Source organism: Molossus molossus, unplaced genomic scaffold (genome assembly GCF_014108415.1).
Source record: "Molossus molossus isolate mMolMol1 unplaced genomic scaffold, mMolMol1.p scaffold_m16_p_6, whole genome shotgun sequence".
Taxonomy (NCBI): Eukaryota; Metazoa; Chordata; class Mammalia; order Chiroptera; family Molossidae; genus Molossus; species Molossus molossus.
Window position 1 is genome coordinate 10,722,717 of NW_023425399.1, and position 14,295 is coordinate 10,737,011.

Sequence of the window (14,295 nt, forward strand, 5' to 3'; positions counted from 1 at the left end):
TACTCTGGGGCAAGCACAGGGCCACTTGGTGGACCCTGAGTGTTTCACAGGACAGACACTGGGACACTCTCAGGACCGCTTTCAATGGATTTTTTTTTTTTTTTAATCCTCACTCTAGGATATTTTTCCATTTATCTTCAGATAGAGTGGGAGGAAGAGAGAGTGAGAGAGAGAAGCATCGATGTGAGAGAGACCCATGGACTGGCTGCCTCCCACACAACCCCAACTGGGGCCGGGGACAAACTGCAACTGAGGTACGTGCCCTTGGCCGGAACTGAACCTGGGACTCTTTGGTCCGCGGGCTGATGCTCTAACCGCTGAGCCAAACCAGCCAGGGTTCAATGGGTCTTTTTGATGTGGGCTGACTTCAGCCTCCAGATCCACCTTTTCTTCCCCACCGGGGGTCCCGTGGCCCGCTCTCCTCCGGACCTCAGGGGGTTCTTGGAAGGGGACCGAGGTGTGACTCAGCAGAGGAACGGGTGCGCGTGCTGGTCCCTGCCCTGGCCCGCCCTCTCCCCTTTCTCACAGGACAAGGCTGGGTCTCACAGCTCATGTGCCGCCCTCTGGCGGGTTCCCTGCACCGGAATCAGCTCCACGAGGTGGAAACGACCTCTGCACCTTTGCCTCCAGCAGTCGAGAGGAGCACCTGGTAAACGGTTGACCCTCTTGACTGGGTGGGATGGATGACTGGCTGCGGCACAGCCACCCCGAGACCTGCCGGGGCTTCCCCGGTGTCCTGGCCCAGACGCTGACCTACACGCTGACACCCCCTGCCGGCTCTGTCAGCGGCGGCTCGGTGCGGGAGGCTTCCCGGGATGGGGCAAGGTCGTCTGATTCACAGAACTGGTCTCCTCGGCCCTCACCTGTACCGTGGGGACCACGGGCAAAGGGCTGGTGTTGTCATCTGAGGGAAACGGGCTAGAAACAAGCCCCATCTACCCATCAAACATCTGTCCACTCAGTTATCCACTCACCCACCCATCTTTCCAAAACACCACACAATCACCCACTCATCCAAACAGCCACCCACCCGTTCACCTCACCACACAAGCACACAATCATCTGTCCACCATCATCTCTCTCTATAAAACCACCCACCCAGTCACCCCAGTGTAGTCATCCATCCAGCTGGCCATGCACCTTCCAATTCTCCACCATCCAACCACCTGACCAAACCACCCATCCACCACCCAACTGTTTAACCTCGTAGTCGTCCATTTGTCCACATGTCCATCTGACTAGGATTCCAATTATACTTCCTTCCTTCATCTCATCTATAATGGGGTTCGTTTGTGTCGGCATCCACTGTGTGGACGGATTCCAAGCACATCACTCTGTGACTGATTCTGGGGATACAGTGATGAAACCAACAGAACCTGCCCCCAGGGACCTCGGCATCTAGTGGGGAAGTCTACCTCGCCCTTTGTGGTGGCTTTCTGGCCACCAGAGATTCTGGCTCAGAGACTCTGATTACCGGGTCACCTCCCATCTCCACCGATGCGGGTACACCAGCCAACTGGTAACCCTGGATTTCACCAACACGGAGAGGGCAGAGCCTATACTTATATTCAGCATCTAAGCAGGTGGACCCAGGCCCTGCTTGGAACTCTACGAGCAGCAAAAGTACTCAGGATGTCCTCGGAACGTCTCACGTGCCCCTCCCTGCCCATCCTCTGGGTCTTTGGCTTACCCACTGGAGAGTAAAGTCTTCTCATTGGACGGGAAGTTGTTTGTATTTTTCAGCCCAACCCTGATTTCCCCCAATTCTTTTAGTAATAGCCCACTGACTTTTCCTTTGGGAGACCACCTCTCCCCAGCTTTATGTTCATGAGGGATCAAACCCCAAATCCGGCTCCATGGAGCCCATGACTCTCTCTGCCAGTGTGCTTTTGCTAGAAGATCCTCAGAGCCATCTGTGCCACCTAGGGAAGGGCCTGCCGGGGAAGTAAGACCACACAGGAGAAAATGATTTGATCCCCTGGATCCAGCTAGGCCTGAAGACAGCTATCACCTAAAGTTTTGGAAGACTTTTTTTTTTTTTTTTGGCTCAAGCTAGTTTGAATGGGATTTTATTCCTTTGCAACTGAAAAGGTTGTGGAAAGACCAACAGATTCCGATGTCTCGGGAGTGGTAATGGAACAGTGACACATTACCCCGTTCAAAATGTAAACGTGGTTTTATTTAATGCCTTTTCTCCGTCACAAAGTACTACCTCCTTCCCAGCGTCCCCTCTTCCCAGAACAAGATGGCAGCATAAGGCACGTGCACCGTCCACATGACATTAGGTTAGGTCCTTAACCACAAAAATAAGCAACAGTCTTCCCCGCAGCCCCAGTCGCCTCCCTCACCATGGTTCCAAGATGATTGTTCCCCCAAAGCACAACTTGGAGCGGAGTGCCTGAATCAGAACCGTGTACCCACCCACATGCCAGCTGAAAAAACCAGACCAGACCAATGACTAAGGAAACCCACAACACAGGTATGAGAGCATAATACCGGAGTAATGCGATTAGTCCATAAATTAAAAGGAAGAAGAAAAACCGAGCCTGTCCCCTCCTCATCACCAGCCCTCCCCCGGATCAGCAATCCCTTGCTTTAGTTCCGTGAGACTCGTCGAAAAGTCTGGACTGTCAGCCCTTTGCCCCAAAGGTCCATGTTCCCAAGCCACTGCTGGGCACTCAGGACCCGCGTGCGGACGGAAAGGACAGCTTCTGAGATGGTCGCCGGACTCGTCCTCTTGGCTGTAGGGACCCTGCCCAGTGTCCAGCATCTGGCGGGAGGGGGAAGGCAGGGGCCCGGGCGGGGTGCACCTGTGAGGCGGCGGTGATGCGTGGGCGCTGCTATAAATACTCCAGCTCCAGGGCGTGCCTCAGCGCCTCCAGGTCGGCGTGGCAGGACACCCGCCAGAACGGCATGTTGTGCTGGAACACAGAACACCAGCAGGTTAGGGCCCTGCGTCCCTGCACCCCGGAGCCCCCTGCGCCCCCTGCGCCCCTGTGCGCTGCACCCAGAGCAGAGCCCGGGAGATGTCAACTGACTCAGCAGAGCGGTGGGCATTTCCCCAGCGGGGAGGCGAACCCCTACCTGGCTGGTACCCACCGGTCTGGCCACACCATTTGTCCCCTCCCAGCCTGTTCTGACGGGCTCGCCCTGCGCTGCCTGGCCTGTGGGCCACGCTCTCCTCCGGGACCGCGTGGAATCAACCACGCAGTGAGAAAGCATTGCTCATACAATGTGTTCTCAATCCTGGGCCTTCAAGACGAACATCTCAGCCGGGTGCTGTTAACCACCCCCAACGCTGGCTCAGCTGAACAGAGTGTGGACAGGCGTGGTGGGGGGGTCATCTCTGTCGCCTCTGTTTCTGTCTTTCCCTTTCTCTACAGCGAGTGGCGCTGGCTCTGAGTTAGTCATGGGTGAGCTGAGGGAGGCGCACATGACCTGGGCAGGTAGGTGCATGCAGGCAGGTCAGGAGTGGTGGCCGGTCCTCTTGGCGTCGAGTTCATGTTTAAGTCCCTCACGTGAGAGGCAAGTTTGTGAACTATTTCCGCAGCATGAGGGTCACAAGCAGAGTGTCCTGCCCAAAGCTCCGCTCGACTGTCATTAGCTGGGTGACCTTAAGCAATTTACTCTGCTGTCTGTAAGATGGGGACAGCACTTGCTGTATACATCACTGTGGCTATCTGGCACATATACTAAGTTCCTGATAAATATTAGCTGCTATTACGATTATGTGTACGCACGTGATGTCTATTTATACAAGAACATGTTGTATAAATGTCGGACAAAGTCAGGAAGGATGCAAACTGTATGCATGTAGAGGCACGAATTGGTTTTTTTTAAGCCATTTAAAAAATAACGAGTAAGATAAGCAATGTTTTGATACACAATGTTTCAAATAATAGTCTTTTCAATCTGCCGTTACTGAGCCAGACCCTGAGCTAGGTGCTTGGTTTAATATTTCGCTGAGTCACTGAAACAAAACAGAAAAAAACCCGGAACAAAGACAAAAACATCTTTTTCAAGTGGGAGCTGAGACAAAGACAAGAGAATCGATTTAACTGGAGCTAAATTAGTGGCAAGCTAGGACTAATTATGATTGTAATCCCAGTCGTAATGCAATCATTAACATTCACGAAGTGCACCTGCCAAACATGTCCCGTGCGTCACTCCATTTACCCGATCAGGACCCCCGGGAGAGGGTGTGTCCATCTTAGTTCACAGGCGAGGAGACTGAGGCAGAGAGAGGCCAGGTCTGCTCCCAAGAAGAAAGCTGACTGTGTCTGTATCACTGGGAAATCTAACCCTTGGCTGAGGTGGGTGCCTGCCTGACAGCCAGCCTCCCCTATTCCTTGCCTCCAGAACCCTGAAATTGGCAGCGCCGCGCCCGGATACAGCCAATGAGCTGTGACTGTCTAAGCAAGCTATGACAGCCCTACCCGTTTGCCAGGGATTTGTCCTGTACCCTCCCTGTGACCTGCTGAAGCCAACGGGGAAGTGGCCAGAGGCTTCTGGGAAAGGTTTTCCTCCATGGTCAGAGAAGCACCGGAGAACTCCGTGCTCCTTACTTGCCCTTCCTGTTTGGATGCTGTCATGTTAGTATGTGATGCCTGGAGCTGTGGCAGCCGTTTTGAGATCACGACTCAACTAACCAGAAAAGAAAGAGCCAAAGGTAGAGCAACATCATGGGAAGGGAGGCTTGCTGAATTTCTGACCCACCGCAACAGCCTAGGGCACACCTACTTCTGATCTCGTTAGGTGAACAAGTGTTTTAAGTCCTCAGACCTAGGTTTTCTGCTACCTGCAGCTAAAAGACACTGGGCCTCAAGACAGTCATTGGCCTTAAATTATTTATTAAGTAAACAGACGGTGCTTGATGGACACATGGATGCCCGGAGGGCTTGTGGGGGTGACCCTGCTGCCCTGAGGCACTACGCCCACAGGGTAGAAACCACGCACGTGTCCTTTGGGTTCCGGGGCACATCAAACCCTTAGGAAAGTATCAAGTGCCGAGACCCCAGGGGCAGGGGGAGGGTCTCAATCCTCTGCCCCCTCTTTCTAGCACTGCTCACCCTCACCTTCCTGGTCTACGGGGGACAGAATAATAGTCGCCCAGAGAGATCCGCGTCCTGATCCCTAGAACCTGAGAATATGTGGCCTTACCTGGCAGAAGGGACTTTGCACCTGTGATTAAATAAAGGCTCTCGAGGTGGGGAGATGATCCAGAGGGCAGGGACTTGTCTGACTGTCACCGCTGTGTCCCCAGTGGGGCCTTGTGGGTAGGTGGCAACCACTCTGGGCTCTCACTGGAGTCACAGATCATAAATCCACAGACAAGAAATGAACACGGTATTTTACCTCCCAGAGAGTGTTACAAAGGAAACGGAATGGGAACGGGGAGCAGCTGCGGGGCTCTCGGGGGGAAGGAGCGGCGTGTAAGCGGGCCCCAGAGGACCAGAAGGAGGGAGCGTGCCCCAGAGGACAAGAAGGAGGGAGCGTGCAGACGTGGGGGGTGGTAGTCGAGGCAGGAGATCGCAGGAGCAACCCCCAGGAGGGTGGGAGCTGGGAGCGTCGTGTTCACGGCTGCATCACGGCTCCATCACGGCTCCTGGCACATACTAGGTGCTCAAGGAATATTTGTGGAAGGAAGGAGAGGAGGAAGGGAGGGAGGATGAGAGGGAAGCAAAGTTCTCAATGAACACATTTCTCTCTCTCTCGTTTATAGATGGACTATTAGCTTCTGTTAGAACCAGCCTTTGACATTTAGCAAGTTCTCATTTGCTCAGGGGAAGCAGAATACCATCCACCTTGGGTACCAGATGCCGTCTCTTTAGTGGCTTCCAGTGGTCCTGGCTCCCCTCCCCTCTCCTTGCCTGGCCAAGCCTTCGCTTCTCTACAAGGATGGATCTGGTCGCTGCCCACCAGCCCTGTCCGCCTTTAACGAGTGTAATTCATTTTTCGGGGAGGAAATGAGCAAAGGCGGGAGGGAATGGCTCAGCCGCCCCCTCCCAGGCCCACGGCTCCAGGGCACAGGTGGATTTATCACGCGCGGAGAGGTGGAGACAAATGACCCACTAAAATGGAGATATTAACAACACTGTCAGCCGAAACAGTGGGAGCCCCTCGTCCTGCGGCCACATTTCACGCTGCTCAGGGTCTGGCGGCCGGGCTAATGACTCCCATGCGTCAGGCCAGGAGGGCTGCTGGAGCAGCGTTTCTCACTAATGGGCTGGGCCCAGAGGACTTGGGGGAGGTTGGGTGTGGGGGTGTGCGCCCTCGGCTTCTTTGGTGGACTCCGTTCTCATTGGCCAAGCTCGGGGGTCTAGACTGGCAGTGTTTGAAACGCCTGTGTCTCTGTCTTGCCAGGTGTGCCAAACACACGTTCATTTGCATGGACCGGCTGTGTGACCTTAAGTAAGTTAATGAACCTCTCTGAGTCTCAGATCCGTCTTCTATATAATGAAGTGGGAGGATACCCACTTTGCAGGGAGTTTTGAGGCCGAAATAAAATGACGATGGCAGTAGTAAAGAGTAAGTGGTTACAGCACAGGGATAACTGATTTCCCCTTTATTTCTCCAATAGAATCACTGGATACTGACCTCTTGGACAGTTAGTTACATGTTGTACTATTCATCAGTATTTCATTCCAGGATAATAAAGGGGTCATTTAAAAATATCTGCTTCGTGCCCAGCTGGTGTGGCTCAGTGGCTGAGTGTCAACCCATGCAACCAAGAGGTCACCGGTTCAATTCCCAGTCAGGGCACATGCCCAGGTTGTGGGCCTGATCCCCAGTGGGGGGCATGCAGGAGGCAGCCAACCGATGTTCTCTCTCATCCATGTTTCTCTCTGTCTCTCCCTCTCCCCTCCTCTCTCTGAAATCAATAAAGAAAAAAAAAAGAAACTGCTCCATATCCAGTTGGGGACAAGGCGGGCACATGGCAGTGACTGGTCCATGGGTGTCCCGCATTCCCCAGTGAGACCCAGAGGGCAGGTGTGGGGGCTCGGGCCACAGGCCTACGTAGCTCTCCAGTCCTCTCCGATAGAAGCAAAGGTCGGAGTCGCTGTCACGGGCTCAGGACAGAGCTTTCCACTCTGTCTGAAGTGGGAAGAGGGGAGCGGGGCCCTGGACGCCACCCCGGACCCTGGCAGAGGGCTTCAGGCAGTCTCATCACATAGACCTTGCTCTCCACCTGACACGGTGTTCTGGAACTCCAGTAATTCATGGGAAAACTCACGTGATTCACGCCAATATTTTGGCCATGTCCTTGTGTATCACCTCTATCGCTGTCATTTATTTAATACTTTTCCTTCTAAACCAATTCATTTTTAAAAGTGAAAGCAATCTACTTTAAGAGGAAGTGCTCAGAGTAAAAGCTGAGGTGCCCCCAAGGGTCCTGGTACCTCCTAGATCCACCTCCCAACACTCCCCACTTGCCTGGCCCACCTCTGTGGCCACACTGGCTCCCTGCAGGGAGCTGCAGCCTTCAGACCTTTGAACTTCTTGGTTCCTCTCTTGGAATGCCCTCCCTCTGATATCCACTCCTCCTCTGTCTTTACTCAGATGTCACCTCACAGGGAGGCCTGCCTGGGCTACTGCCTACCCTTCAACCTGCCCCACCCCCAGGGTCCCCTGTTCCCATTCTCTGCTTTCTTTCCCCCCAAGCTCTGCTCACTACCTGACATGTGTGTTACTTACACTTGGGTGTTTATTGCCTGTCCCAGCCTGTGAGCTGAGTGAGGGGTGAGAGGCTGTCTGATCTGCTCACTGCAGGATCCCAACACAGTGGCTGGCACACAGTAGGTGCTCAGCTAATGGAGCTTACACCCTGGCTGGAGGACTTGTGATTAAGCCACCAAATATACAGACTATCCTTTCATGACAAGAGGGGACAGTGTACTGAAGAAAGATTAAGGACAGTGGGGGAGGGAGTCACAGGCAGGCCTGATCTAGCTGGAAGGGTAGAGTGGGAGCCAGTCTGAGACCTGAGGATGTGGGGTGGGCTGGGGAGGAGCCTTCCAGGTGGGTGGAACAGCATATGCAAAGATTCTCAGCTCCCCTCTCCTGAGCCCCTCTCTCAGCACCCGAGGGGCCTTCCCTCTTTTTATGTGTTTCATCCTCTGAGACCCTAAACGTTTCTGCATTTCCTTGGAATTCGTTGCTGGGGAGAAGAGGGGGGGAAACCAGGTCCCCCAAATTAAGCTCTGTGACATTAACAATCCACTTCCCAGGCCTCTGGGTGGGGGTGCAGGCTCCCTGGGATGCTGTTGACAGGTCCAGACCCAGGACTTTGGCAGCTGTTTCTTTTCCAGGAACAGAGCTGCAGCTACCAGAACCCCTCCTCACGGGCCTGAGATCACAAATGCAGGACTTTCTTTTTCATTAGCTTAATGCTGTCTTTATTAACTGGGAAGGGTTCCTGGAACATATGATCAGTGAGTATTAAATAAAACACACACGTGCACCGGCCGCACCGGCCTGCCCTGACAGCGTCTCTGGGCTCGCGAGCAGTTGTCCCAGAAACAATCCAGGGCTACCAGGGGCGGCAGCCAAAGGCACGGGGGGATTTGCAGAAGGAAATTACTCAGGATGCTTCTGCGATGTGCAAATGCGAATGGACGGCCCGCCAGAGCCCGGGAGGGGCCCGGCCAGCACCGGGAGGCGGAGGGGTCGGTGCGCGGAGCCGGGAAACCCAGCGCCGGCTCAGGGGGGAAGAGCGCGAGGCCAAGTACCTTTTTGGCGCCTTGCTCCTCTTCCACGCCGTCGCCAATCACGATGTAGACAGCTTTCCTGCCGAACCTCTGCATGATCCTCTCGAAGCAGCTCTCCTTCCCTGCAGCGGGGGAGCGGAGGGGAGAAGCGGGGTGAGGCCAGAGGGCGGGGGGCAGCGGGCAGCGTTTGCTGCGATTGACCGCGTGTGGATCATTCCACCCTCCGGCAGGCTCAGGGGTGCGCACTGTGACCGGCCCCTGTGAGGGCTGACAGCGGGGGCGCGGGGAGGCTGAGGGCGGAGGGGAGCGCAGGGCTTGGCAGCAGGCGCCGGAGGCATAGCTGTCTGCGGAAGGAGCGATGGACCCATGTTCCAGATGCGCGCAGGAGGCTCAGAGTGGTGAGGCGACTTGCCAGGTATCCCCGAGTTCGGAAGCGGAAGTGCCGGTGTTCACACGTCCGCCTGGGGTGACCGCCTCTCTTAGTCACCTTCTTCCCAGTGCCCGGGCAGCGCTTAAGTCCAGGCACGCTGGATTCGGATCTTGGTTCATCCTGATGTGTCAGCAAGTTTGGTAACCATAACGACCATGAAAACAGCACTACTACTAATAGTAAGAGTCGCTGCCACTCTCTGACCTGACTATATACCAGGCCCTCTGCTGAGTGCTTCCCCTACGTCAGGACTTCTCAGCCTTGGCAACACAGCCATTGGGGCTGGGTGGCTCCTTGCTGTGGGGCATCCAGTGTCAGCAGCGTCCCTGGTCTGTCCCCAGTGGATGCCAGTAGCAACTCTACCAGTTACGAAAATGAAAAATGTCCCCAGATGTCCTCTAGGAGACAACTTGCCCCGTCCCCACCACCTGTTGGGAAACACTGCCTTACATTAATTCATTGAACTAACACAGCAATCCTTACAAAACTGGGATCGACATAATGCCCATTTGAGAGAGAGAGAAACTGAGGTTCAGGGTCGGTGGAGTGCCTTGAGGAGGAGCAGGTAGCAGGAGGAGGAATGATGAAAGAGCTCCTATTTTTGAGCACCCGTGTTCTGCTGGGAACCGCTCAGTGTTTTACACGCACTATTTATCTTGTGCTTAGAGACGTGTGGGCATCCATTTTACAGACCGGGAAGCTGAGGCAGAGAGAGGTGAAGTCACTGGCTGAGGCCAAGCAGGGCCGGGACTGGAGCCCGGGCTGCCGGCTCCAGCACGCGAGCTCTGAACTCCTGTCACACTGGTCTAGTGGGAGTCAAGTCGGCTGCAGAATCCCTCCCTCTGGGCCTGTCTCCTCCTCTGCAGGAGCAAAGCTGGGGTAATGCGATGCATCCCAACTGTCTTCTGAGTTCACAGAATTACTGTGCCTGCCCCTTGGTCACACCAGGGCAGTGCCTCCCACTAGAGGAGGTGGAGCCTGTTTCTCACCCCACTGATGCTGGGTGGGCCACGTGGCTTGCGTTGACCATGGCATGTTAGGGACCTGCCCTGAAAATGAGCGAGGGTGGTTTGCCTTGGCCTCCTGCACTTCTGCCATCTGGCGTGAGAAGAATGTGGCCTGGATGGCCGCTGGTCCCACAGCGGAGATATGCTGAGCGGACCGGAGCCTGGAGCCAGGCCCAGCAGAGCCACGCTGACTCACCAGCCCGGAGCGAGAAATGAACACCAGCGGCTGTGAGCGCCGGCGTGTTTGTTACGCAGCGTTCCCAGAGCCGAACCTGCTCGAAAAATATGATGATTTCTAAGTCAAAACAGGGTGCTGGTGACCAAATTCCTGTCCTGTCTTCACTTTGCTGCCAGTTCTTTGGTCTTCAGGATCCCCAAGTGGGAAACAAGAGTCCCTCTGCCACTTCTCTGGTGGTATCTGATGTCCCCGGCATGGGGGTCCTGCTGTAGGACCCCTAATGGCCATTTGGGGCCTGACTTTCTACGATTTTAATTTATTTTTTTTTATCCTCACCTGAGGACATTTTTCCATTTTTTGTTCAGACAGAGTGGGAGGGAGAGAGAGAGAGAGAAACATCGATGTGAAAGGGACACATTGAGTGGCTGCAACCCGCACGACCAACCAGGGCTGGGGACAAACTGCAACTGAGGTACATGCCCTTAGCGGGACCAAATCCAGGTCTCTCTGGACCGCAGGCCGACACTCTAACCGCTGAGCCAAACTGGCCAGGGCTAATTTTATTTTATTTTATATATATATATTTTTATCCTCACTTGAGGACATTTTTGCATTAATCCTCAGATAGAGAGGGAGGAAGAGAGAGAGAAACATCGATGTGAGAGAGACACATCGAGTGGCTGCCACCCACACAACCCCAACGGGGGCCGGGAACAAACTGCAACCAAGGTACGCGCCCTTCACAGGACCGAACCCGGGTCTCTCTGGTCCACAGGCCGACGCTCTAACCGCAGAGCCAAGCCGGCCAGGGCTCTACGACTTTAAAATCTAAAGGCACTTCTATGTAATATTCAGACCTAGAATTTTAGTAACAGCCAACACTGCTCTAAGAAGATGCTTCTAAAGTATTATACACTGGTTTTTTTGTTCCGGGAAAAAAATAAACAAGGGTAAACATTTCTAATTAAAAACATCTCAGCTACATTTATTTTTGAATTATTTATATTGTATTTCTAATTTTCTTTGTGTGATATAAGAACTAAAAAACCCAGTCCCTCCCCCACAAAAACCCCCAAACAAACCAGTATGACTTTCCCTGATGCCATTAATTGCTAGTTACTAAGTTATCTTATCTCGTAGAAGCTCTGAGCCTAAGGCTTGTTCTCTTCGTTAATAAGTGAGATCACCAAGTGTTAGAGAGGGGCTGGAGCAGGGCTAGCACTGAATGAAGACTCTCTCCTTGAAAGAGAATTCAAAAAACAATACTTTTCTCTCTCTGTGGTTCAAGGTTCCATTCAAGATTATTTGAGCCCTGGCCGGTTTGGCTCAGCAGTTAGAGCATCGGCCTGCGGTCCTGAGAGACCCAGGTTCAGTTCCCGCTAAGGGCACGTACCTCGGTTGCAGTTTGTCCCCAGCCCTGGTCGGTTGTGTGGGTGGCAACCACTCGATGTGTCCTTTCACGTCGATGTTTCTCTCTCTCTCTCTGTTCCTCTCCCTCCCTCCCACTCTACCTGAACAAAGAATGGAAAGGTGTCCTCGGGTGAAGATAAAAAAAAAAAAGATTATTTGATGACTGTACCACCTAAATTACAATCCCGGTATGTACCATGCAGTGGTGGGAAGTGTTTTCCTCTCCTTCCTTAGCAATAGAATTCATGAGTTTTATCTGCACCCTGTCATTTAGCTATGGACTACACTTCCCAGCCTCCCTTGCAACTCGTGGCCAGGGCACTAAGGTGAGCACAAGTAACGTGCACTCCTGAGTCTTGGCTTTAAGATACTGGACGGCGTTACACCTTCTTCTTCGCCACCTTTGCACATGCAGAAATGCCAACGTGGCAGGACCCTGATTTGACCACATATATGAGGATAAAACCATAGGGGATGGTGGAAATAAAATGGGAAGAACCTGGGTTCCTGGGTGAGTATAAGGAGGGGGTCACCCCACCAGCCTGGATCACTGCCCACTGGTCTGTTGATGTGTGAGAGAGAAAAACGCTTCGACTCCGACTAATAGCCCTCGCATTTGGGGTGTTTGTTAGAGTGGCCTTGCCGTTTTCCTAACTACTGGAAAACTGTGTTCCTAACCAGTTTCCCTAGAAACAGAGCTTAATGCAAGGGGGTTGTGAGGGCTGTCTTGGGGATCTGAGTCATGCTCATGGACACGTTCTTTTTTTTTTCTTTGGTACGTGCCCTTAGTGGGAACCGAACCCGGGACTCTCTGGTTCGCAGGCCGATGCTCCAACCACTAAGCCAAACCGGCCAGGGCCACGGACACGTTCTTGAACATCCCCAGGGCCGTCTTCTTGAAGCTTCCCACGCCTGGGATGAACGCGAATCCTACCCCGCATCACCGAGGCCTGGCTTTCCCTCACCTGTCTTGGTCGCACTGTAGATGTTCTCAATAGGAAACACGGAGCCCAGCCCATACAGCAGGACTTTGGCCAGGGCAGGAATCAGTTGGGTGGTGGTGACCAGCACATTGACGCAGTTGGGCCTGCAGACAAAGGCGACGGTAGGTTAGAACCCCACGGGGCACAGGCCAGGCCGAGAGGTCACTGCAGCGGCTTGTCAGCTGTGGCATAAGGTGCCCACGGAGCCTTGTACTGCTCAGCTTCACCAATGTCTGCGAAGCGTGCAGGTGAGAATCTGGAGTCCTAGTCCCCTGATGTGGAAACGGAGGCGCCACCACCCTCGGACGGGACGAAGGACAGTGCGGGCCCCGCTTACCGGGAGTTGATGAGGGTCAGTGCCTTCAGGGAGTGGGTCAGCCAGAGGTCGGTGAGGGCTTCCAGCTCGGCTCTCAGCTGCAGCCAGGTCTCCCTTTTGGGGGCTCCTATCAAGCCTGTGCACAAAGAAAGATGTGGTAGCCATCGTGTTAGAAAGGCCTCCGAGGGGTTTGGTTTGGGGAAGGGGAGTCTAGCTACCTTGAAGTTTCAGATTAGATGACACCCAAGGTCAACTGTAATCCAATGATCTTAATCTTATTTTGAGATTGACTGATTGATCAATCAATCCATTGATTGGTCCATTCATCCATCATCCATTCATCATCCATCCATCCAGCAAAAAATTCAGAAATGCCTTCTGCATGGTCAATATTGTGAGAGGTACCGAACATACGGAGATAAATAAAACATCTCAATTACAGAGCTTACACGGTTACAATGGAGACAAAAATTAATGAAATAAAAAATAATAATGACTAACATTTATTGAGTGCTCTGTGTGCGCAGGGCCCTGTGCTTTTAACATGGCATCTCGGTCTCACAGGGACCCTAGAGGTGGACACTCTTTATTTTTTATTATTATTATTTTTAATCCTCACTTGAGGACATTTTTCCATTTTTTGTTCAGATAGAGTGGGAGGGGGAGAGAGAGAGAGAGAGAAACATCGACGTGAAAGGGACACATCGAGTGGCTGCCTCTTGAATGACCCAACCAGGGCCGGGGACAAACTGCAACCGAGGTACGTGCCCTTAGCGGGAACCGAACCCGGGTCTCTCTGAACCACAGGCCAATGCTCTAACCGCTGAGCCAAACTGGCCAGAGATCTTTCTTTCTTTCTTTCTTTCTTTCTTTCTTTCTTTCTTTCTTTCTTTCTTTCTTTCTTTCTTTCTTTCTTTCTCTCTTTCTCTCTCTCTCTCTCTCTCTCTCTCTCTCCCCCCCTCTCTCTCTTTCTTTCACATTGAGAATTAACAGACATGTAACATTAGGTTAGTCAGGTAAAGAAACCGAGGCTTTGTGACTTGCTCGCAGCGGAGAGGACACAATGGAGGCAGGGTTGGCACCCAGGCAGCTGGCCTCCAGAGCCATGGTGTTCCTAGACTTGTCATCTCTCAGCCATCAGTGCCCTGAAGATCAAGTTCAGACTCTGTAGCCCATGACTCCGCTTTCTCCTCTCTTGACACTGGCCTCGTGTCCTTCCATTCCAGCCCTAGTGGCCTCCTCTTTGTTCCTTGAAACACCAGA

The 14,295-nt window shown here is 53.2% G+C and overlaps 1 protein-coding gene across 2 annotated transcripts in view; it reads right to left on the reverse strand.

The window, feature by feature from the left end:
- Positions 1-2,157: 2,157 nt before the first annotated feature.
- EYA2 (EYA transcriptional coactivator and phosphatase 2) overlaps positions 2,158-14,295 on the reverse strand; it is a 221,686-nt gene continuing 209,548 nt past the window's right edge. For both annotated transcript variants that reach the window (XM_036244581.1, XM_036244582.1), the window contains 4 exons: positions 13,054-13,168; positions 12,699-12,820; positions 8,730-8,830; positions 2,158-2,921 (listed from right to left, as the gene is read on the reverse strand). In XM_036244581.1, coding sequence (XP_036100474.1) covers positions 2,841-2,921; positions 8,730-8,830; positions 12,699-12,820; positions 13,054-13,168 — 419 coding nt within the window. In that variant the 3' untranslated portion in view covers positions 2,158-2,840. The remainder of the gene's footprint in view (positions 2,922-8,729; positions 8,831-12,698; positions 12,821-13,053; positions 13,169-14,295) is intronic.